This window comes from Podarcis erhardii (genome assembly GCF_964252035.2).
Source record: "Podarcis erhardii genome assembly, chromosome: 3".
Classification (NCBI taxonomy): Eukaryota; Metazoa; Chordata; class Lepidosauria; order Squamata; family Lacertidae; genus Podarcis; species Podarcis erhardii.
The window spans coordinates 79598836-79623967 of NC_138507.1; the positions used below are offsets into that span (position 1 = coordinate 79598836).

The 25132-nt window shown below is 41.9% G+C and overlaps 1 protein-coding gene across 5 annotated transcripts in view; it reads right to left on the bottom strand.

The window, feature by feature from the left end:
* The window catches only part of RGS7 (regulator of G protein signaling 7), a 140397-nt gene that overhangs the window by 1108 nt on the left and 114157 nt on the right, over window positions 1-25132 (bottom strand). For 2 of the 5 annotated variants that reach the window (XM_081856375.1, XM_081856376.1), the window contains exons 7-18: window positions 20276-20340; window positions 18226-18302; window positions 18042-18123; window positions 14359-14433; window positions 12657-12755; window positions 11959-12020; window positions 11652-11762; window positions 10482-10607; window positions 9972-10158; window positions 5901-5990; window positions 4091-4144; window positions 3449-3529 (exon numbers count right to left, since the gene is read on the bottom strand). In XM_081856375.1, the coding sequence (XP_081712501.1) occupies window positions 3455-3529; window positions 4091-4144; window positions 5901-5990; window positions 9972-10158; window positions 10482-10607; window positions 11652-11762; window positions 11959-12020; window positions 12657-12755; window positions 14359-14433; window positions 18042-18123; window positions 18226-18302; window positions 20276-20340 (1103 nt within the window). In that variant the 3' untranslated portion in view covers window positions 3449-3454. The remainder of the gene's footprint in view (window positions 1-3448; window positions 3530-4090; window positions 4145-5900; window positions 5991-9971; window positions 10159-10481; window positions 10608-11651; window positions 11763-11958; window positions 12021-12656; window positions 12756-14358; window positions 14434-18041; window positions 18124-18225; window positions 18303-20275; window positions 20341-25132) is intronic. The other 3 variants (XM_081856378.1, XM_081856377.1, XM_081856379.1) reach the window with 3 other exon arrangements.

The window sequence follows — 25132 nt, forward strand, 5'->3', positions numbered from 1 at the left end:
GCCACACGTTGTACCCATTTGTAGCTATCCAATTGAAATTTATCCAATTGACTTCATTAGCTATCAGCAAGCAAACAAAGGCTTCAGAGGCTGGAATTCTTGAGAGAAGATGGTTTTCGCAGCCCTGACATCATGCTTTTCAGTCTTCACTCTGTCTGTATTCACTTGATACCATAAAAACTACTAACATTTTCCCTGCAGTGTGTTCGACAATATAAGTTAAAGATTTGAAGCCACAGAGTGAATTGTTGAAACAAATCAAGCTACTCTTTGATTTACTGCTGCCACCAGGGCCACCATTAACATATGCGCCGCCGGGGTACAAAGATCCGCCCAGCACCCCCAAATTTAGTTTAGCCCCCAAATTAACTTTTATTATGCCTTATGTCACTATTATCATTTGATAAATAGCACCCACGCCTGAGCAGCTCCAAAAGGTGTTTTTTGTGTGGGGTTTTTTTGTTTAAAACCAGCTTTTCTAAAGACGACAAAGAACACATCGGGAGTCGGTGTAAAGACCCCACGCATGTGCTTAAGGTCATAGGGTGGTGTCTGAAAGATGAGACGGGCGGGCATTGTGCGCATGCATGGGAGAGCCATCTCAGGCATCCTTTCATTGTGGGACCAACCTTATTTCTAGAGGAGCTGGGAGGGCTCTTGCGAGCGTGCGTATACGAGTTCTTCTTAGGAAGGTTCCGGAGCCTGCACACGCTCCCGTCACTAGATAGGCACGTTCTCTTTCTATCTGTCTCTCCCTCTTTCCTGTCATTCCCCCTCCTGGCAGGCAGGTGGCACAAGATCAGTTATGTCAAAGGTGCCACTGACCCCGCAGCCGCATAGCAGCTCAATACTATACACTTAGGTGGCTTCAGCAGCGGGTGCCTGGCGCCCTCCAGAATTTGGCGCCCGGGTGCCCTGCACCCCTTGCACCCCTGCGTAAAGACGTCCCTGGCTGCCACAAACTGCTTCTCAAGATTATGACAAATTGCACTGGCCAGATGTCTCAACAAACACACACACACCCCTATTTCAGTCTGATTATTTAGATAACGGACACAGACTGAACAAAGGTATTGCAGTGCTTTGTGTCCTTTGCAGGCATTGTTTATTGAGTAATGGCTGGTGGCCGTGGCATGGCTACAGAGAGGTAGACACCCCCGCAACCTTACCTTTCAGCACTAGGAAGTGGTGGCAGAGGCAGGGTGCTGCAGCCAGTACACAGTTGCTGAGTGGATGGGTGACCCAGTGCAGACACAGGCTGCTGGCATCTAGCAACTGGGTGCCTCCATGCTGCTGGGTTCAAAACATACACACTCCTGGTGGACACCCTCTGCACCCACTATTGTCATGCCACAGAGTATTTGGAGTTGTCATGGAAGGCAACTGGTTCAGGGTGTGGAAGGCCAGAGGTGAGACACTGTTTTAAGGCCTTGACCAACAAGGCCTGTTCTATTCTGCAAGCATGCCTCATAAAAGGCAGGAGTGTGGCTGAAGGTACCTTGGGTTAGAGAGAAAAGGCCACATTTTGTTTGTTTTTTAAAGGCCACAATCTCTTTCTTGACATCCTGCGGCATAGTTGCTGATAGCAGTGGGGTTAAGTAGCATCTTTCTCGTATACCTCAGTACAGTTTAACTCACCACTTTTCATAATGACTCACTGGAATTCAGTAAAGGAGATAAAAGATAGCATATACTGAAGGAAAATGTGCTGAAAGTTGTGACCTTGAATATGTCACATATGAACTGGAACAGTTGTTACCAAGTTTATTCCTCCATAGCATCAGTACCATGAAATATAATAAAAATAAAAATAATTTATTATTGATACCCCGCCCATCTTGCTGGGTTTTCCCAGCCACTCTGAGCAGCTCCCAACAGAATATTAAAAACACGATAAAACATCAAACATTAAAAACTTCCCTAAACAGGGTTGCCTTCAGATGTCTTCTAAAAGTCAGACAGTTGTTTATTTCCTTGACATCTGATGGGAGGACATTCCACAGGGTGGGCGCCACTACCGAGAAGCCCCTCTGCCCTCTGTAAATTTGTGTGTGTGTGTGTGTGTGTGTGTGTGTGTGTGTGTGTAATTTATATTTGGTTCTTTGCAATATGTCTGACAAACCTGCTGTGCTGTGCTGATGCAATTTCCCCAGCTCACTCTCATGCCAGAGTGGACAGCCAAACCCTGGCCAACCCAAGATTTACTTAGGCTCTGGATACCAGACCTCCAAGGCCTGAACTGCTCCAGCCAGACTCAGCAGGGTGACTGTGTATTTGGTGGACTTTGGGCCATACTTGTTTCTGGGGTAGCCAACACAATTGCCTTCCAGTTATTGCTGGACTGCCACCATCACTGGTTCTAGCTGGCTATAAAGTGAGACATCCCCTCTCTGTCTATATTCCGGGTGAGCCTACTGTTTAATTCCATAAGTTACATCCTCATAGTCATTGCAAGAAAGGAAATCTCCACAGCTCAGAGGTTCACTCTCTAATCCTACGCCTTCTGGTCCTCCTATGTTTTGATTTTGATTGACTGATGGCATTGTAATTTATATGTTGTTTTAATCTGCTGTTCACCACTTGGCTGACCTTTGGGCCAAGAAGTGGCATATGAATAAACCATAATAATATGATTCCATATTATAGTTGATGATAATGCCGTATCCATCTCAGATTTTGTTCAACTGTTTACCTATAATTATAAAAGTGAGTTTCAATCACACATCTCAATTTATTATAATGCTGGCTTTATAGACACTTTCCCCCCCACCCCACCCCAGACGATACAGAATTCACAGAATAACATGCTGTGGGAAAACCACCATGCAAAAATAGGGGTTTTTGTTTCAAACTCCCCACTAATGATTTATTTTGGTGTGGCTGGCACAATACACAAAGACATTTTAGTGTGCAAGGCCCATTGAAATGAATAGGATCTGGAAGAGAGCATGAAAAATTCCAAATCCAGTTGAATTCTTAAACGTATACTGTACTCTGTTATAACTGTGTAGCATATATGTTTCCCCTAAATATCAATATCCAAACCTTCCCCACCCTCCAAATCTTTATTTTTAACTCACAAAAGCTACTCAGGATAATGTGGTTGATGAACTCCACTTGCTACATTGTCCTTATCATGACATTAAATCTACTTTAGGTTGTATTTTAAGCCTTGCTTATTTGGGAGTTATTAAAGATATTGATTGGAGCATGCTGCTGGTTGATCTCTTAGGAAGCAACTGAAAACAAAAACCATGATCTTTGCTGATGTTCAGTACAAACGATCACTTCAGCACACATGGTTTAATCAACTGGCTCTCACAGCAAAAGCTACAATAATACGTTACGCTTATGCGCACGCACACACACACACACACTCACACACATGAAATGCACATGATTCAGCAGACAGTATCAACAAACTGAAGTATAATTCAAGTTCTTCTACCTCTTTTCATAACAGGTTAGTGCTCGCCCTCAGTGTTGGTGTACAGTTTTTATGGCATGGGAAAATTGGGATGTTTCTGCCCTACAAAAATAAATGTGTTGAATGCTTTAGTTTGTACTTGCACAATGTTGAAAAACTGATCCAAAGTCATTGGCATATTAAAAAAAAAAACAGCCCTCCAAAACAAACACAACATTTGGGGGTGGGAGTGGCTCGTGATTTTAAAAAATGCAGAGTAAAATGTAATAAACCCAACTGCTTTAAAATTTAGCAATCTCTCTCTTTTTTAAAAGGAAATGAATGGGATTTTGTTTCCAGAAAAGCGGTGTGGCCATGTTGCCTGCTTAAGCTGCTCCTGCCATTTAAACCAGCCTTCCCCAATCTGGTGCCTTCTAGATGTTGCTGGATTACAACTCCCATAATCGCCAGTCTTTGGCCCCATGCTGGCTGTGGTTGATGGCAGCTGAAGTCCAACAACATCTGGAAGGAAGCAAGTTGTGGAAGGCAGACTTAAAACTATTCCAAATAATTTCGGCTGGGACTGTGTTTAAAGCAGTGCTTGGTGACATGAGCGGGTTGTCACCCAAATACCACCTGAGGAGAGTCTGTTAACCAGAAAGGCTTACAAGGTTATGAACTTACCACACTGCGTGTGAATTTCTCAAAAGATGTTCGGCGGTCCATTGTGTTTCCAAACTTAAAGTGAAAGAAAAGAAATAAAAAGGGGAAAGGAAACAAAAGAAGCCGAAAAGAACAGACGATGGGTGGGGGGTGGGGAGAAAGAAACAATGGGCTGCTAAAACACAAAGCTCATGTACAAATCACAAAGCAAATGTAAATGTAGGAGAAGATGTAAAAGCGTGTAGAGAAATAAATAACAGGAAAGCTTTGTAATGTTTCATCTGATCTGGGAAGGGCAATCTGGATGCAGAAGCAGGCTTACAGGACCAGACGTCCCTTCGGAATGGGAACCCACACAAGCAACTGAGTGTGGCTTGGCTGAGGGCGGGTGGGTATGGAAATCACACCCTGTACTCCCACATGGTTTCTGTACCACTAAGCCGATGGATGGCCTGGTCAACTTTGCCAGTGCCGATCACCTGGGAGGTGGCGCACAGGTGCATGCAATAATCTTGGGATCTGTGCCTTTGGTTAGAAATTTCTGGCAAGTGGATCAAACTGGCGTTTTAGATATATTTATATACACACGCGCACACACATAAAATTAAAGCAAAACAACGAGGTGCTGATTAAATGACCAGACATTTACAGAAACGAGAAAACCACCCAAATCAGAGAATTTCTGACTTGTTTTACATCTTCACTTATTTGATATACAAATAGCAACGTAACTGGGTGAGGAAAGGTCCTTTGGTTTTAGGCTGTTCTGTAGCCAGGCTATTAAATGTAAGAACTAAAGTACATGTAATGTTGTTCCATATATCTTGCTCTGAATAGCAGGGATGGCAGCCCCAATCAGTACTGGGACTGTGGTTCTGGTATAGCTCTTTACTCCCCACCATTATTCCAAGAAAAGTATCCCTGAAATGGCAATTAGCCCACTGAAGTTGAGAGGAACTTTTCTCCCATGGTGTATCACAGCTTCAAAAGGCAGGAATATAGTGGGGAAGGAAAGGGTTAAAATGCATCCCCAACGTCCCAATTCCGATTGCTTTCCCCCATCTGCTATTTAGATTTTCCGAAAAGATATACAGTTCACAATCTAATGTGTTTGGCATCGCATATAGTTTGGGGGTCTTCTAAAGCAAAAGAGTACACAATGAACATCAAAAGCTACTCCATTGATTTGGGTTATGCTAAATCATTTGTTTCCTGTCCCTACAGTATCAACATTCATTTCAATGGGGTTTACACAAGGAAGCCTCCCTATGAACATTCACTAGGTCTAGATGATACACTTTTAACAAGAATATAGCAATTGACCTAATAGAAAAAAGAAACAGAATTTCCTGTCAACCGAGAATAAAAGGCTTATGACGCTGCAATCCTAGCACACTTATGTGTTCTAAATGAGAGATAGGAGTAAACTCCAGTCGACTTAGTGGGACTTACTTCCAAGTAAGCATGCACTGTAGGGTCTTAAATGCATTTAAGGTAAATCGTTTCATAAGATATAAAAAGGTGAAAAAATCACTGCTCTGAAACACTGTTTCTAGATATATTTGGCCTACTTAAAAGCTATTTTCCTGATTTAGCCCTTTGGTTACTAGATGAATTTGATAATGTGAATGTCAACATGGAATTGGTTAGTGTAACTTATTCAGTCATGCAAAAGTGCAAAACAGATATATGCCTGGATCCCTTCAGTGATGCTCAAACTTTTCACCTACCGGATATGCACCTTACCCAAGGTGAGAAAGTAGCCAATATGGTAGCAAGGAGAAACCACCACTGAAATAGTTGGAAAGACATAGACAAGATGGACCAATACCTTCTTCTTGGCCTGTAGAAGTTCCTGGTAGGCACTGGATCGTAGAAAACGAGGATATGAATCACTTTTCATCAATTTGTAAATGTGCTCCTAAAATATTTAAAGGAATATAGGAAACTTTAAATCACAATGAGATTGTTTTTGACAGGACACAGAAAAGAGATACTGCAGCTGATGGTATGTATGTCAATGTGAATAGGTTTCGTGGATGTATAAAAGCACTCCCAGTCGAATGGGAATGGTCTCATCCGCCCAGCATGGACAGAAGTGTTGTTCCAGCAAAACACATAGGAAGTATTTACTGTACAGAGTTTGATTGGCAGCTCACCCAACTTGCTCACGCTGTGGCTGTTGCAGCGCTGTTGCGTTACACTTGCTGTCCAAGAGCTTCAGGAGGGCATAGGACTAGTTGGTGCTTGGTGGCTGATTTCCTTAACATTGACTGACTGCATGAGGAAAATATATTGTGCTGCCTTGTTGCTATGAGCTTGCTCTCAAGCAATGCTAGAGGAGCACAGATGGGATTGGACAAAGGAATGTCAAAAGCTCAGAATGGGTGGTTGAAATTTATTCAATAAGAGCTGGTGGTTGGTAGCAAGGCTTTTTTTTTCAGCCACAACTCTTTGGAACTCAGTTCCAGCCCCGCTCAGGTGGGCACGGTTGCCATTAAAAGAGAACTTCTCTCCGGATCCCCAAAAAGGGGGTTTCCCCGCGAGTAGGGGAGGCACTCTTGGTGCTCTGCCGAACCCCACGTTCCCAGGCTCCTCCACCTGGGATTTCTAGCGGGTCCCCACCTTCGCCGCGGCGGGAAGACCCAGTTTCCACGGAGCCCGTTCCTCCGATCGGAGGAACTCCGCCAATTCGCCGATGGTGCTAACCCGGAAGTCCAGGGATATTGCTATTCTGGAACAGCTATGGGATAACTCTAAACATAATCCATTGCTCTGACTTCCACACGTGGAAATGTACCTGAGTTCCAGCACACACAGATACGAAAGGGTTATTGTGTAGTGTGCAGGATGTGCAGGATGACTGAGTCGCTCAGTCCATCTCAAGCATCTTTGTATCTAGATCTCCAGATCCTTAGAATGCCATTGCCAATAACAATGGGGGAGGGGGGGAATTATATGATCAAAGGCCAAGTTATTCTGCTCAGAAAAAGATGTTTGTAAATAGATATTCTGAACTTTTGGGCAAAAAGTGCACCCTTAGTGTGCATGATAGAAATAAAGATTATGGGAATAAGGATAAGACCTTGAAGGAAAGGAGGGGTTTGAAGCAAGACCATCCATGTTTAAGGATGAAGTTTCACATGTAGTGAATACCAACAGGGAATGGGCATTTTATTGCCAGAAAACAAGACATCCTTGGAAAGCTGAGGGTAGCAGCATTGGAGGACTGGGGATATAACAAAGAGCAAGAGACAGGGTGGAACAAGGCAACAGAGAACTTAAAGCTAAGGGCACAGAGTCTGTGAGAGGTGATATTGTATCTAAATAGGGATCACTTATATTTAGGCAACTCTTATCTCTAGTCACTTGGTTGCTGCAAATTTTCATTTCTAAATAAGTAGAACTACCACAGCCAGTGAACTGAATTTACTTTTCAATAAGCAAAACTCTTCATCTCAGTGCCATCAACTATCTTAACTATATGGCCTGTAAGCAAATATAGAACAATCCCCTACACCAAAAACACCTTTACAATCCGCTGCCTACCTGCCACCCACAATACGGCCAATTAAGAATGCTTCTGTGGAAAACATGACTATAGACAGCCATCTAGTGGCATAAAAATAGTATTTACTATGTAGATTAGAGTTCTGAAATGCATTATGGCATTCTACATATGAAAACTGGAATTACTTCCAACCAAGAAAATAGTAACCACCCTTATTTTTAAAAAACAACAACAACCATGTCTCAGATTCATTTCAAAGTATGAGACTCTGCTAGTTTAGCATGTAGTACTATGCATATGGGGATGTGGGTAGCGCTGTGGGTTAAACCACAGAGCCTAGGACTTGCTGATCAGAAGGTCGGTGGTTCGAATCCCCGTGACGGGGTGAGTTCCCATTGCTCAGTCCCTGCTCCTGCCAACCTAGCAGTTTGAAAGCAAGTCAAAGTGCAAGTAGATAAATAGGTACCGCTCTGGTGGGAAGGTAAATGGCATTTCCGTGTGCTGCTTTGGTTCACCAGAAGTGGCTTAATCATGCTGGCCACATGACCCGGAAGCTGTACACCAGCTCCCTTGGCCTGTAAAGCGAGATGAGCGCCGCAACCCCAGAGTCAGTCACGACTGGACCTAATGGTCAGGGGTCCCTTTACCTTTACTATGCATATGGAGTCACCTGAACTCCTTTCCAACTACACTGGAGAAGCTCGTGAGCAGACAGCTGCGCAGCATTCAAAATGTGAGCAAAAGTGTAAACCTTACTGCAAATAATAATAATAATAATAATAATAATAATAATAATAATAATTTATTATTTGTACCCCGCCCATCTGGCTGGGTTTCCCCAGCCACTCTGGGCGGCTTCCATAAAAACCAGAAATACACTAAAATATCACAGATTAAAAACTTCCCTGAACAGGGCTGCCTGTTAAATCCATTTGTCTTCCAGTTCCTCTGAACTCAATAGGATTTAGTCCTGAGTGTGTCATATATGTGTGTGTGTGTGTGTGTGTGTGTGTGTGTGTGTGTGTGTGTCTGTACACACACACACACACACATACATATACATATATATAGGATTGCACCGTTAATCTTCTCCTAACTCTGGTTGTTAGGCAATCGTTGACTCTGTTAAAAAATGCTGACATATTTTATTTATTTATTTACAGAACAATCCACAAGGGGGAGTAAGGAGAACCCAAAGCCTATGAACAGCCAGATAGAGAGCCCTGCTTGACACAGGACAGACAGGAGGGGGAAATGGCATCTTTCCCTCTTCCCTGCCCCTTCACAGTCTTTGGGGTTGCTTTTTAAAGCTATTTCCCTCCCACATTTTCCAGTGGGACAGAAAATAGAGGTACTTTATCCAGGACTGACATATCCCATGCCACGCAAACATCATTTTAGGGTTTATGTAGGGGGAATGGAAGACTTTGGATCCTTCCCAAAGCCTTCCCCTGACCTACTGCCAGTAGGTCTACTGTTGTCTCTCCAACATCAATAAGGCAAGGGCTGCAGACATTTCTGGAGCAGCTGAGAGGGGGTTTGAGGTCAGATATCCCCTCCAAGGTCTCTTTTTTTGCTCTTGGAGGAGGAGATCCCAGGGAACATAGGATCGCAGACTCAACCAGTGAAGTATATTGTTTTATCTGTCCTGAATCTTGCAACACTGAGCTTCATTGGATGTCCATGGGTTCAAATGTTATGAGGGAGGGAACCTTTCCTCTATCCACTTTTGTCACATCATGTATAATTTTATACACCTGTATCATGTCCCCACTTACTTGCCTTTCCTCTAACCAAAAGACAGCTTTCTGTTTTGTTGGTGGTGGCAATTGTGGCCTGGCACAGCTGTGAGCGAATGACTACGAGTAGCTCTGACAGCATCTTCAGGGACATCACAGCAAAATTATATTTCAACTCTGCCAATCTTGGTTGGTCTAGTGGGCATGGGTTTGGAGGTGGACCTGAGGGGTCTCCACTCAGGTCCATCTCCATAGCGTTAATTCCAGTTGCACTGGGAAACATTTGCTCCAATTGAACGCTAAAGAGTGGGTTTTCATGGGGAAAGCTCAGGTAAAAGAAACCACCTGGAGCTTTTAAACAGAGATCTGTGCCTGGAAAGAATGGGGCAAAAGCTAAGTATTTATAAGCCCAGGAATAGATTTATACTTGACTGAATTGTGCCCATTTTTAAAATCAGCAAGTGAATGAATAATTACAACAGACCTCATGGACCTTCAGGTGTGACATGTTATGTGAAGACTGAACATTCTGCCAATTGTACATTTAGAAAAGTGGAAATGGACCGAAGAACCGTCCATATTTTTCCACAGCTATACATCTCCCCAGCCAGCAGTTTCTTTGGATATATCTATATGAATGGATTCTGCTAACCTGAGCATCGCCAAATGTATGCCGCCCTGGTTCTTTTACATTCTGTGTGGTTTTGTCATAACTTTTTGAATCTACGTTAATGGCACTCGGTGCTCCGGGGGCAAGAAATTCCAGCCAGATTTCCTGCACTCTGGCAGGGACTTCCCTCATCGGTCTCTTCTTCAAATCTTCTACAGCTAACCAGAACCTGTACAGGAAAATGTAGAAACATTAGTTGTGACGCTACATTTCAAATCCTGCTAACTAAATCTTGTAAACATGGCTGCAAAGCTTCTATTCCCCCCCCCCTTTCCAATTTAGTGTCTTAAATGCCATTTGAACATGGGGGGAAATAGCTTATGAACAAGGATGACTAATAGGATGATTTGACTGCAATTTCTGGCAAAATAATCTGGCCAGATTCTCAGGAAGGTTGAATTAGTCCTGACAGAAAGATTAGTTTCTAAGTTCTATGCTTATAATGGAACAAATCAAGAAAGGGAAAATTAATGGATGCAAAAACCTTCTTACCTTAAATTCTCTGAGCTGAATTCAGACTCCAGGAATTTGAGGAACTGCTCTCTCCCCACAGGATCTTTCAGGGCTTCATCCATGCCAAATCCCCATCGCTTTACTCTTTGCTGGTTTGGCTCTTTACTGAAAAGGGGGGAAGGTTTTTCAGAGGCAAAAGGCTTCAGTTATTTTTTTTAATGGTTTCGTCAGTTTTCTATTATCCAAGACAGCATTTTACAGCAAATTGTGAGAGATTAGTCTAGGGACTGCTACAAACATTTCTCCCCCTTCATCCCCCCATCATTTCCATCTAGAAAAGCAGGGATACACCGTCAGAAATGAGTGTTTGTTGCTGCGTTCATTTTGGGGAAAGGTGATGCATGCCATGTGAAATAGCCCTAAAGGGTAACTAGGCTTGAAGGTAATTTAATGATGTGTAAAAAGCAGTAAACACACCCCAAGACTGCAACTGTAGAGCAGGCTGGTGACTAATGATCTTTTTCTGAAGATAAAAATAGTGACGGTTCATGAAGAGAGGCGGTTCATGAAGTAGAATCAGCTCGGCTTCTTGACTTAGCCAAGTGCTCAAGTGTGCTGCTTTCAGTTCCACTGTTTCTGCGCTTCGTTACCAGTACAGTGGTACCTTGGGTTAAGTACTTAATTTGTTCCAGAGGTCCATTCTTAACCTGAAACTGTTCTTAACCTGAAGCACCACTTTAGCTAATGGGGCCTCCTGCTGCTGCCGCGCCGCCAGAGCACGATTTCTGCTCTCATCCTGAAGCAAAGTTCTTAACCCGAGGTACTATTTCTGGGTTAGCGGAGTCTGTAACCTGACGCATATGTAACCCGAGGTACCACTGTACATTTGTATGGATGGAGATTGTTCCATGGAAGCTGCAATATTTTTAAGATCTGCCCATGACTCCTCCCCCAGGCCATCTTTTCCCATTTCTGGCTTCAGAGACTTCCTTTTTGTGTTATGTGACTGCCCTGTGTTTAGCAAGCACTGATGTCCAAACCCTTGATTTCTCCTTCACCAGAGGTAGGGGAAGCTGAATATGGATTCAACTTGAAAAATATTATTTCCCCATCTCTGTTAGGAAACTGACTTTTTTTTTAAGCAAGCCTAGCTGTAGAAGAACAATTTACCTGAAAATAAGGCCAGGGTCCAAATCACATACAACATACCTTGCCTCTGCTTCCCAGAAAGAAGTATCATCTGACAACCAAGGATTAGATGGGTCGGGTGGTGTCAGAAATGGGTCGTATTCCACATACTGCTCAGTATAAGCCAATAAACTAGAAAAACAAAAACAACCTGACATTTTCACAACAGAATTGTTACTATGACTGCTAATACCTTGTTTGCATAGGGCAACTTACTCTCTGTTATTTTGTTTTATTTTTTAGAATATTATAACGCCTCCCAGCACTCTTATGTCAATACAACCTAGTACCTGCTAAAGAACTTGGTAGAATTGAAGGTAATACATACCTTTCTGCAACTTTTGACATTTTTAACCGGTGTCTATCTAGCTGTATTTGCCAATACTTTATCTACAAAATGCAAAAACAGAAGACGAAGGTAAGAGGATAATTGCTCAGTTGTCTTTGTCAGGTGCGAGTAAATAGAATTTCATTTGGACTCTAAGATAAATTGGGAATCTGCATATGTTCTGGGCCCTTGTGTGTAGCGTTGACCCCCGCTTCCCATCAGGACTCTCCTTGCAACTGGGCATGCAAAGATGCCTCGCTTCCAGTTTATGAATGTTCAAGCTTAAGTTTGCACACACAAGGATTCACAGCTTCTATAAATTCCACAGATTCTTATGTAAGTGATAGGCAGCAGATTCCTATAAACAATTGATAGTGTTCTTTGCAAATAATAATGATTGTTATGTATTTTAGGGAAACACCCTTTTAATACTAAGCAGGAAAATACCGTACATTGGGGTTTGATGTGATACAATGTCATTCTCAATGACTTACTTCCCTCTTGCTCCCATACGTGTCCCCTTCCAATGACCCCCCTCACTGCATGCAGGCCCCTGTCCTGCATTGCCCTCTGGATCTGTTCACCTTAGCTCTGATTCATGTCAGAACTGAATCCCCATATACTGTGATGAAAAGCAACATGTGGTCCACCTCTGGTGAATTTAAAGAGACCTCGTTGAAAATAAGGGCGCAGCAAACCTCTTGTTGCAATTCCTCTTCTGTGGGTGGTTTAGTTTCTGGCGCTGGTGTGTGTGTAGGGCTGTGACTTCGAATGTCATTCTGTAATCCGTAAACAGACTATATGTAAACACAGAAAGAGAGAAATTGGTATGTTGGTGCTGCTTTGGTAGGCATAGATGTACTAATTATGCACAGATGTATACGAAACATTTAGTACATTCATTTTACAAGGACCCATTTCAATATTTTTAATTGCCACGCCATGCATGAACTTCTGACATGGTAGGATAATGAGGTTATGCAGATGACCAACCGACTCTCTGCTGAGTTCTCTCACGATGATATAGCTTGATCTTCTGTATTATTCTGCTAAGTGCTAAGGGGGACTTTATCACATACAATAGGAAGCTGCCTTATAAAGTTAGACCATTGGTTTCTCCAGCTCATAACTGTCTACACTGTGACTCTCCAGAGTTTCAGAAAGTCTTTCCCAGTCCTTCCGGGAGATGTCAGGAACAGAACCAGGATCTCTCCTTTCTTTTGTTTTGTAAATAACTTTTAAAATTAATTTTGCATGTACAAAATATAGTATATTTTACACACACACACACACACATTGACAAAGAAAATAAATAAGATTATTAAAGATAGATAAACTAATGGATACCAATGGAGAGCATATTTATACTGTAGAAAATGTAGAATTTTGAGGAGGGAGAGGAGAGAGGAAGGTGTGACATAATGAATGAATGAATGAATCAAATTCTTTTAAATGTTGGTTGCAGATTTAAATTGTGTGAATCATCAGTAACATATTTAATAACCTATACTGAATTGCAAAAATTGTTTGTTTTGCTTTTTCCTCTGGCCACTCTAATAAGGCAATCTCCCACACTTTCTTATACCAGGATATAAGGTTTTCGCCAGTGGAGTCCACCACTGCAGAATAAATATTACCCTATCCTTGGTCAGAAGGGGGACGCGGGTGGCGCTGTGGGTTAAACCACAGAGGTCAGCGGTTCGAATCCCTGCGACGGGGTGAGCTCCATTGCTCAGTCCCTGCTCCTGCCAACCTAGCAGTTTGAAAGCACGTCAAAGTGCAAGTAGATAAATAGGTACCGCTCCGGCGGGAAGGTAAACGGCGTTTCTGTGTGCTGCTCTGGTTTGCCAGAAGCGGCTTAGTCATGCTGTCCACATGACCTGGAAAAACTGTCTGCGGACAAACGCCGGTTCCCTCGGCCTATAGAGTGAGATGAGCGCACAACCCCAGAGTCGGTCACAACTCGACCTAATGGTCAGGGGTACCTTTACCTTTATCCTTGGTCAGCAGGACAGGGAGTTGTCACAGGTCAAATAACATGCTCAAAAGCACACCACTACAGCTGTTCTTGATGAGAGTAGGACAGTATATGTTTACCACTTTGAACATCTACGGCAATTACCGTATTTGCTCTATATTACAGTTAATGGGGTTCAGTTGGCTAAACTATTATCTACACCTAGCAGATATTTATTACATCTCATGGGGATGGGCAAAACCATACTTTTCATGCCATAACAGAAATCCAGGGGGAAAGAATCATGCCATAAGAATCCTAAGACTTTAGAGTTACTTTCATTTTAGAAATAGCTTCTTGGCACTATATATGCCCAGAAATATTAAAATGAGTTTTTTCATTATAAGGAAAGGAAAAAATGGTAACCAGAGACTAGGACATACCTTTCTTGTTTTGTGAGGATTTTTCATTCTAGAAGACTTTTTAATATCCACTTCAGTAGTATTTACACATCCAGGCTAAAAAAAAAACAAAACAAAATCAATATGTAAATGTGATGGCTTCATATATAGCTAATTAATTTGGCTTTGAGTTAAGGAAGGTTGGCTTCATTCATCAGCTCACTGCCCCAGTCCAAATTAACCACTGCTGTCGCTTGGGCTGACTAGATTCTAGAAATCTGGTACATCAATTTTTTGAAAAAATCACTTACACTGTAGGACAATAAGTTAAGATTTATTAAACACTATAATCAAATTGTGAAAACACACACACACCAGCCAATCATTCTTGGCTCAATCTCTAACCATTAATAATAATAATAATAATAATAATAATAATAATAAATAATCTTCTAGTTGCAATTGCTGATCTTTCACGGGAAAATCTCTCATACTAATTGAGATACATTGTGGGACGATTAAATACCCTGGGCACTTTCTTATTTTAAGCTAGTGCCTCATTTACTATAATAGTTAAGTGTTAAGGGGCAATTAAAACCAGACGGTCTTCCTTCTGCATTTCTTCTTTAAGCACACCATGCTAGTTTTGTTAATAATGGGCCTTGGTATATATCACTGCCTTCCCTGATCTTTCCCTGCCTGACTACCCAAGGTTCTTCAATCTACGGCAGCCTTCACCAACCTGGTGCCCTCCAGCTGTTTAGGCATACAACTCCCTTCAAACCAAGCCAGTATGGCTGGGTTGGCTGGTGCAGATGGGAACAGTAGTCCAAAGACTTCAGGTTGGCTAAAGGCTAATCCAGAGAGACAATGATTTAATCTGGAACCCTTTATATGTAAAAGATGTGCTTTACCGCTAAGCTATCCAAGATTGGGATCCTCTCACCTCAGATGTAACATGCAATGCAGCCATATCTACAGATGATTCAAACAATATTCTCTCAAGACTATGGGTTGGGGAGGCGGGACCATACAGATCATCCACACTTTTTAGCTCTGTCAGACTTTATGGTTAAATGCGGTGAGAGAACATAGGCACTCATGCTTTTTCACCATCCTGATGAAGGGACTGCTTAGCTAGATTAGGAAGTGTCCTCAAAGGAACTTTGGACACTCTCTGTCTTCCAAGAACTTCAGAAGACAGTCCTCCCCCGCCCGCCCCCACACTTCTTCTTGGTAACACTGGCCTTTTTTTGGTAAAACTTGCATGGGAAGTTAAATAGAGCGAACTTGATCAATGTGAGAAAGCTGACATGACATGACATGAAAGCAGCCTGTTCTGCTTTGAAGTCATCCCTTCTTTCTTAAAAGCATTTGAACTCCCAATATAACATAATCCAATAATTCTTCCATCATCAGAACAAAATGGTCAATTAATGGTTGACCCATGTCTATTTGACTTTGTCAATCTCCTTCAATAAATTGTGTTTGTTTGTTTGTTTGTTTGTTTGTTTGTTTGTTATTATACCGCCCTATACCCATAGGTCTCAGGGCAGTTCACAAGATAAAATCACAATAATAAAATACCTAATAAAAACAAGAACAACCCAATAATCTTGTTTCTTGAAGCAGTGTTTGCTTGCTTGTTTGTTTGTTTGTTTGTTTGTTTGTTTGTTTGTTTGTTTGTTTGACTTATAGCCCACCTTTCCTTTGTTGTTGAAACCAACAACATATAACTGACATATAACTGACATTTACCCAGGTTATGCAGAAATCAAGATACCTGACATTCTGTGATTCACTCTGTTTGCCATCACAGAAAGCAGCCATGTTAAGAGAGTATAGTGTTTTGGAAAATAAGGGTTAGTGCATGGTTTTAGCTATTTAACTGCATTGTAATTTACTTTTATGGGGACAAATTTTATTGGGATTAGCACATCTTCCTGGACTGCTGCCATCTCACTCATTCTAATTGGGCTTGCCAGTCTTGCAATATGAATACAAATTGTGGGAAACAGATGCTGTGGATAAACTGACTTGATGTTTCATTATTGCTAATAAAATTAAAAACCTGTTAGAATTGAAAAATGTCATAAAATGGCCTGTAAAATCTCTAAACCTATATTGACTTCTATTTCATGTTCACCCAGTCAAAGGCATACCTCAAACAAGGCATACCTCCTTTTCTTCTGGAGCCTTCTTTTTGATTTTTATATCAAATTTCTATTCACTAACATGAATGTACCCTTTATATATGTTCTAGAAACAAGCTAAATTTGTACTGCCGTTCTTAAAATGGATTTGAGACATTTTGGGAGATAATGTGCTAAAACGTGTGCTGTGCATGCTAGCTGAGATGATTCCTGAAGATCATGTGCTTGTTTGTAGGGACATTATACAGAAGTGTGGTTTAACTGAACAAGCAATAACAGCTTTTAAACCCTTCTGATCTACCCTTTCATGGATTTTCTTTACTGCATGACCTGTGTAAAACAATAAGCAGACCCTGGCTGGGGCCTGGTTGCTGTCTGTGAGCAAAGGGGGCATCTCAGGAGCACAGCTTCCACATACACAAGGTTTTGAACTTGCCAAAATGGGCACAGGCAAACTGTCTGACCCTTAAATCATGAATCTCCACACCGTATTGTTGATGTGCATCTTATACCTGACGCAAATTCTCATGAAATGATTCCAGTTCTTGCCATGTCCAGCATCATTAAAGATCAAGGCCATTATACCTTTCCTCCATGTCATACAGATTTGATTTCCCTGCATGCGCTTAAAAGCATGGGGCTCATTATTGTTCACTAAGATAGCACCTTCAAGCACTCCTAATGAATCACAATTGTTTTATTTATCCTGTGAGGCAGGTTAGAGATAACAAATTTCTACCAGTGTCACTTCTGCAGGGTATTTCTTTGGTCTAATTTCCCACCCTTTGGGCTCTTTGCCAAGCTCAGAAAACACTGCTCTGTTCTGATGCTCTCATAAACTCCACTCACCATCTGCGGCAGCTTCCTGCTTCATGTACTTCTCTTAATACACCCCAAACAAATTCTTCTCACAAAAATATTCAATGACATGGAGATTTTTATAAAATGAAAAATTACCAAAAGTTACATGTTTACAAGCATAGTCATTTAACTTTATATCCATGAAGATATAACGTCCCTCTGTAAATGGCCATTGTTCCTTGGTAGAGGGCAGTGTGAAAATAGTCTAAATTTAAGATAGGAACAGGGGTGTAAAAAACAGCCTAGGCAATTTCCACAAATATTGTTTTCCTCACCTAAATGTGACATCAGATATCCACAAAAGTGAAAATGTAATTTTTATACTGGAAACTGATAGATTCATGGCTGCTTCAGATGCTACAATCTTTTTTGCTGACCCCAATTGTGAAGAAATTTAAAGAGTAAAACAGGACATCGTAATTCATGACCTAACGAACCATCTATAATCTCATGGACATATTTTTACACCCCAATGATCTCAGAAGTTCTTACCAGCTGGAAAGTGAGACCTCACAGCTCACCAATAACATGCCCTGTTTGTGCATAAGAATGAGTATGGGAGAGTAGATCAAGCAGCTCGCTAAGCAAAAAGTATAATGTCTGAACCAGCAAAGTCAGTAAAAAACAAATAAACAAGGAAGAAATAATATTCCTCCAAATCCTAGACAGATGCTGATGCTCCACCTTACAAGGATCCATTTGTTTACATACCACTGGCCGGTGTACATCCCAAAATGCTCTCTCTTGGCTATCGAGGATTTTCCTCTCTATCTTGTCCCTTTTCTTGTCCACTCTGTTGATGGTGAGGTAGATATGCAACACAAAGAATGTAAATTGAAATACCTCTTAAGATGGTGGGTGACAAATCCAGCAACAAAACGTCAGTGGAACTCACTTTGCTTGTGCTTCTGCTTGCATAAAAATAAACTCCCATTTCCGTGCAAATGCTCGCTGTAACCTGGCCAAGCTCTCCTGAAAACATACCACATATTAGCAAGTTCCTCGGGTAGCCTTTTAAAGACTTTCTATAGGATTTTCAGGCGGACTGTTCCACAGGGCAGCCGGCTCTAGCTGAGACATTGTCACTCATCCACTCTGTGAGTTCCTGCCGTGTTGTGCGCAAGCTACTGGATATACTGGCGGTGATGGGTGTGTGCAATTCTTTTTAGATGCCTCTTGTAATGATTGTAGGAGAAAGATCCTGGGGAGAGATCTTTGGGAAGCATAAAATGTTCCTAAGATAAATTTATCTGAGCAGCTTTCGTCCTTGTTTAAGTACACATCCAAAACATCCTAATTCCCCTCTGATTTTACAGGATTTCCTGTTAATGGGGTAAGATGCAATATCAAGGGCCTTTGTTTAATCCAGAGACTCTTATGTTCTCCATTCCCCTGGCATTGTTTTGCAGCCCAGAGCTTTCACTTCCACAGAACTGGATGGGAAAGCTCTCAATGTACACTGCAGCCTCCATGCTGACAATGGATAGCTGCGTCACAAGACAAGTTTCTAGGTGGCTTTTCCCCATAGGTCAGTCCTACATCTAAAAGTTGTAACATAAATAAATGTTGAAATTCATATGCTGATCTATTTCCAAGAAAGACTCAGCACTTCTGTCCTGTTCCAGAAGTAAATTGTAGATAAATGAGCCTTACATGTTTAGATCCAGGCATAACTTCTGGGGGAACTTGTAAAATTTAAAGTGTAGTGCAGAAGGTGAGCCTGAGATGTTCAGCATGCAGCACTGTAGCTACAAGCAGGCTCTTCTCCTGGAGCTGAAAGTAGAATTGGGCCTGTACATGTTAGCAGCAATCCTACACACAATTACTGGGAAGTAAGCGCTACTTAACATGGTGGGCTTACTTCTGAGTAAAACATGCATAGGATTGTGCTGCAAGCCTCCGGTGAGCTTTCATATTGGGGCTAATGAAAAGGAATCTGTCTATGAAATGGTGTTAAAAATCTAGCCTGAAGTGTAGTTGCACTCACAGGAGAATACAGTGGAACCTCGGTTTTCAAATGTCTCAGCTGCCGAACGCTTCGGAAGCCGAACACTGAAAACCCAGAACTGAATGCTTCAATTTTTAAACATTTTTTGGAACTCGAACGGATTCCGAGGTGCATTTCTCCTTTTTCCCAATTGAAATTGCTGACAGCCCTTTGATTTTCAGTTTTCAAATGTTTTGGAAGTCGAACGATCTTCCGGAATGGATTACGTTCGAAAACCAAGGTTCCACTCTACTAAGAAAGGGTCCTTTTAGTATTTTGCTTTGCAGAATAGTAAAAAAAAAAAAATACTGTCTGTAGTGAGGATACTTAAAAAATAATAATTATATGATGAATATAATTTTATAAAAATATGAGCAGTGAATATTTACATACAAAAAAAACCACAATTATGTATTGTTTGAAGTAAGGTGCATTTTTCACCCCCAGCTCATATACAGGTTGGCATTAAGCCAACGTGTACATCGGCTTTCCAACCTATGTACTTATAAACCAATTCACCCTCCACTTTAAACAATACTTTAAGTGAACCTAATTCTGTCTTGTGATGCAGCTTTTTGATTCAGGATCAACACAGACCAGCCTGGGGATCTACTGCATGTACAACTGAAAGCCTTGTATATTGCTGAACTTGCAGCCTCTAAGAGACCTAGACTACAACAACTCTGTGGAAGCTCAAATTAAATCATCTCTGTTTTTGTCACATTCCTATCTCTAATGTAATGCTGCAGATTTTGCAGTTCTCTGCAGGATTTTCAAAACACTAAAGTACCACTGAAGTACCTGTATGTGGGTTACAGTTCCTGAACCTGTATTTTTTAGGAGCAGGTAAAAAAATCAATAACAATAACAGTGCTGTGTTGTCTTGTTCCCTGCACACACTACCAAGTTTCAGAGTCTCATTTATCTGACAGTTCCAGGAAAGGCCCCAGGTACTTACTGCTTCATAGTCTGCTAGCTCAAGCCGTGCTTTGTTTTGCATTGTTCGCTTGCAGAGGTAAACCGCTGGAACACAAAAAATAATCAATCATTTCTTGCTATCTAAAACCCCAGACATCAAGATCTAAAGGCTTAATATGCTTTCCATTCAACCAGAGGTTCCTGAGCATTGTGTCTCCATCCTATGTTTCAGTTTCAAAGGTTAGGGTTTATCCAAACAGGGCTATTTTTCACTATACAGCTGCAAATAAAATGTTTTAAGTGTGTTTGAAGTGCAGTATACAATGTGACACTAGATGGCGATGGTGAGCCTTATGGAAAATCCAATGAATTTTTAAAAACACTTTTTAAAGAGTATTTTCAGAACGGTTTTTATGTGTGTGTAGATTCCACCTAAAATATAGTGGATGTCAAAAGTAATGATCAGTGATTTCTACAGCTGTGCACTATTATGATGAGAGTAAATGATTGAGAAGTTTTTAGAATTTTAATTATTTTTATTGACTTTCCTTTCTGCCATTTAATCAAGAGAAAATGCCCCGCTCCTGAACAATGAAAACTATGGACTGTGGCCTGGATTGGCACTGTGGAGTTATTAATTATGTTGGAGCACCATATCTTGAAAGGGAGATAGAAAAGCTAACACATTTACCACACCTTAGCCACCTTCATTGAAAGTGCAAGAAATAATGAATTCCTTGTGATAGCATAATAAATACAAGTTCCTGCATCCCTTCAGAGCACATCCTTTTCATGTCACAAATTCCTCCAAACGGTTAAGGGCCTCTAAATGAATAAAAGAGTCCATCTGTTTCACAGTTCTCCATTTGGGATATACACCGGTGAACGTAAAAGTGCCAAGTGACCTTCAGATAGGGTCAAAGCATTCAAAATATATTGGCCCATGTGCTATCCAGACCACAGCCCCTTTCAGTAGTTAAATGGGCATGTGAAGCAGGGAGCGAGATCGTGGATGCCTAACCTCTAAGCAGCTGCATATGTAGGGCCTCTTCTCAGATCTTAAAATGAACACGGCACAAATCTTTTCCCGCTGTATGCCGCCTTGAGTGGGGTTTTAACTGTGGAGAGATTTCACAAGAGGAGCAAAAGACTCCTTCTTGGCTGTCGGAGCAGTCCAGCCAAGGAAGGCGCCATTTGGCACAAAGGCTGGGCGGGCACCTGCCAAAAGGCACTTGTGGGTAGAAGCAACAAGGTATCTGAAATATACTTAGAGTCAAGAGTGGATTTCATGCTCTTTATTCAGCTCATAGTGGTGAGGAGGAATGGAAGTTCCCCCAGAATGTCTGCATTATATACATTATTTACACAATGGACCCCACGTGATTGGCTAATTCCGGGATTCTCCTGTAGGCCAATCAGGCCGGGGATTCACTTCCACCTGGAGCTGGATTGGGTGGCTCCTGTGGACCATCAGACTGCTGCATTCTGGAGCCTGTTGTTCTAGGACCAATCAGACTGCTGCATTTTGGATCTTATTCAACTCAGTACATAACAGTATACTTTTGAGGACGTTCTGTGCAGGCTGATCCCAGCCTTGTGGTCCTCCTGCTGATCTCCCCCAAATGGGCACTAAGATGTCCCCCTTGAGTCTGTTAGGAGCATCTCATGCCTTTGCAAGATGAACAGAATCTGGGACAGAAAAGGGGGGGAAAGGGTTCACCCCAAATCACCCTCCCTGCCTCTTTTCTGCACACAAATTTGCCTTCCGTTGCTCTGCATTCAGCTTCCTGGGCTTTGGGAAGGAGGCACGAAGCTCTGATTTGTGGGGGAGAAGGTGCTGGTACTGTGTACCAGCATGTACCACCAGCAAAAACACTGATTTAAGTACCAGGGGAAATAATAATATCAGAGTGGTAATGTTTGCCTTCTCATTTCCTTTCAGTACTGCAGTGATGAAGGCCATATTCCTCAGAATACCAGTTGGGAATCACAAAGTGTGTTCTCCCTCATGGAGAGCACAGGTTGTGGGCGGGGCTGACAAGACACCTCACTGTTACTAGGCAAATGGTTTGGCCATTCTTTAAGCAGGGGCGGGCTGTTACTGGGGAAATCTAGATGTTGCCATTTGTTGATTGACAGTCCTATTTGTTAAATACAATGCTCGCAGTGAGGAACTTCCTCTTTTCGCTGCTTACTTTGGATCACCCGCCCTCCCTTCCCTAATTTTAGGCTGTTTGCTTGACCTTGCTATGCCTGTCATGGGGTCGTCTGCTTTGGGGCAGGGGCCTGGTAGGAATTTTGTCCATTTGGCTGATTAGTGTGTGCCACTTGGTTTTTGCCTACTGCGTAGCAAATCGTCACAACTTGTAAGGTTTGCGGTTAGGCATTGGTCTTGGAATTGGTTGGTGGAGGGGTATGGATTCGGCTGTGCCTGCCCCTCCAAAATGCTGCTGCTTCAAGGGTTTTCCGTTAAAGGAACCCAGGGGCTCCCCATGCTTTTGTCTGAAACCCCCTGGCAAGGGGCTAGGGCCACGCAAGCCCCTGGGAGCATTCTGGGGAGAGGTGAAGCATGGTTCCCAGTCCCATCTCTCTCCCCAGGTGACTTACCCTTGCTGACTTCGTGGGGGGTGCGAATGTTAGAGCTGTCCCCGTGCGGGGTCAGTTAGTGCTACCAATGCCTAAGCAACCACTCACATTGCTGTAATTTGACTAAAGTTGTGGCCAAAATTATGCCAAAAACCTTAAACAAAAATTAAGTGTCAGTTGTGCTTTTCTTTGGGGGGGTGTCTTGGGGACCTCGACGCGCAAGTGGGGAAAGCCGCCCAGAGCAGCTGGGGCAACCCAGTCAGATGGGTGGCATACAAATATTATTATTATTATTATTATTATTATTATTATTATTAGGCATTTGTATCCATGCCCTGTTTGTGGGTTTCCTGTAGGCATTTGTGAGAACAGGCTACTGGACTGGATGAGTCTTTGGCCTGGCCATTCAGGGCTCTTCTTATGTTCTCATGCTGCTGCAGTCCTCTGATACAGCCCCGTTGTGTTTATAGGTTTTCAAAATCAAAATGTTATCCAGATCGCAAGCAGAATCCGCTTCCTTTGATTTTGGTGGAAGCAGAATGGCATGTCCCTTATTCTCAAAACCTCATTCAAAACGCTCAAGGGAGTTCCGTGCTCACCGGAATAAAAATAAATGGATTCTCCTTAAGTGCCAGATGATGTTTTAATTTTGAAAAGCAGCCAGCACATATGGGCTGCATCAAAGGATTGCGCCCACAGTGTGTGTGTGTGTGTGTGTGTGTGTGTGTGTGTGTGTGAGTGTTCAGTGGAAAGAGAAAGCAAATGACATCGTTTTCTTTGTGATAATAATTTATTTGGGAATTTAAATAAGGAATGCATGGCCCCAAGGTGTGGTGCGCAGGTAAACATTTCTTTCTACACTGAGGAATGGATGGATGCAGGAGTGAGGGCAATATCTGGACACAAACAAGTGGAGGCACATTTGGCTGATCCGGATCTGCCCCCTTTTTGCACAAGTAGACTGGGTTAGCTCATTTAAAGGCATCCAGTGGACAAGCAGGATTCTCCTATTTCCCTCCATGCATGGTAGATTGCTTTGAAGGTGCTCTCTCACACAGCAGCTGTTCTGTGTACTCTAGATTCCTCCTGTATGGTTAATGCACATGCTACATTGGGGCACCTCGTTAAAATGATCACACAGGGTTATGTTGCAGTGGATTATAAATTTCTCTGTTAAGGGGAATCCCTCCACATGACCATATGCAAGGGAGATTCTTGGTCCTTCCTTTCCTAGCAGCAGATTACAAATTTGCTCCAATATAACAGTCCCTTTTCAGGTTTTTATTTGGAAATGTTTAAGGTTCCCCACGCCTCCTCTGTCAGCAGCTTAATTGTACCTCACTGGAAATCCCATATGTTTTTGTTTTTCTTTTTGGTCAGGAGAGACCAGATAATTATGAGGTTTCAAACTAGAAACAAGCAAGTGGACTAATTATACTTTACATACTTTTATTTAGTAGGAAACCCACAGATTTCCATATATATGTAGAGAGAGAGAGAGAGCAAAGAAGCTGAGTCAGTTGTCGCAACAGAGCTAAACTGCACTTAAACAGCACTGACTTTTGAAGTTTTATGTAGCTGTTAAGTTTTAAAGTTTGTACTTTTTAAACTTTGCGCTGTTTGTATTTTTGTTTTGCTTTTGCCAAGAAAAGCAGCCTAAAAATATTTCAAATATTATTATTATTATTATTATTATTATTATTATTATTATTAAGTAAATGGGGAAATAATTTACTAACTTTTTGTCTATCTGACAAGCGTTTAAAATGTCATTTATTTTATTTAATATATTTATATTTCACGTTATTAAAACAAAACACCAAGGAAGCATTAAATGTACATTGTATGGTCAGAAGATATCTCCTCCTGCTTACAGCTATGTCCAAGCCAGCAGGCAAACATTACACCTCTCACTTTGAAAACCAAGTCCTCATGCAAATGTGCACACAGCGTCGATATTCAATACCACTGTTTCACATTGTCAGTGTTCTAAAATGGCTACTGACCAGAAAATCACTAGCCAGAAGAAAACCAAAACCTAACTCTAGCTGCTTGGAGGCGGGGGGCGGGGCAGGGGGGGCTTAATAACAAGCCTGGTGCATCTTGGGATAAACTTTGGGGAAATGTTTTAAATAGCACTTCTCACCAAGTATATAAACCACAATAGCAAAAGTGTTACTACAGCAGTTTGAATACTTGGTGCGAATTGTTCCTTACATTTTAAGTAGGATTATTCTGAAATTATTCTGAAATATTCAAGAGGATTATTCTGAAACATGTGCTTTGGGGGTGAATTCTGGAAAGGCAAGGA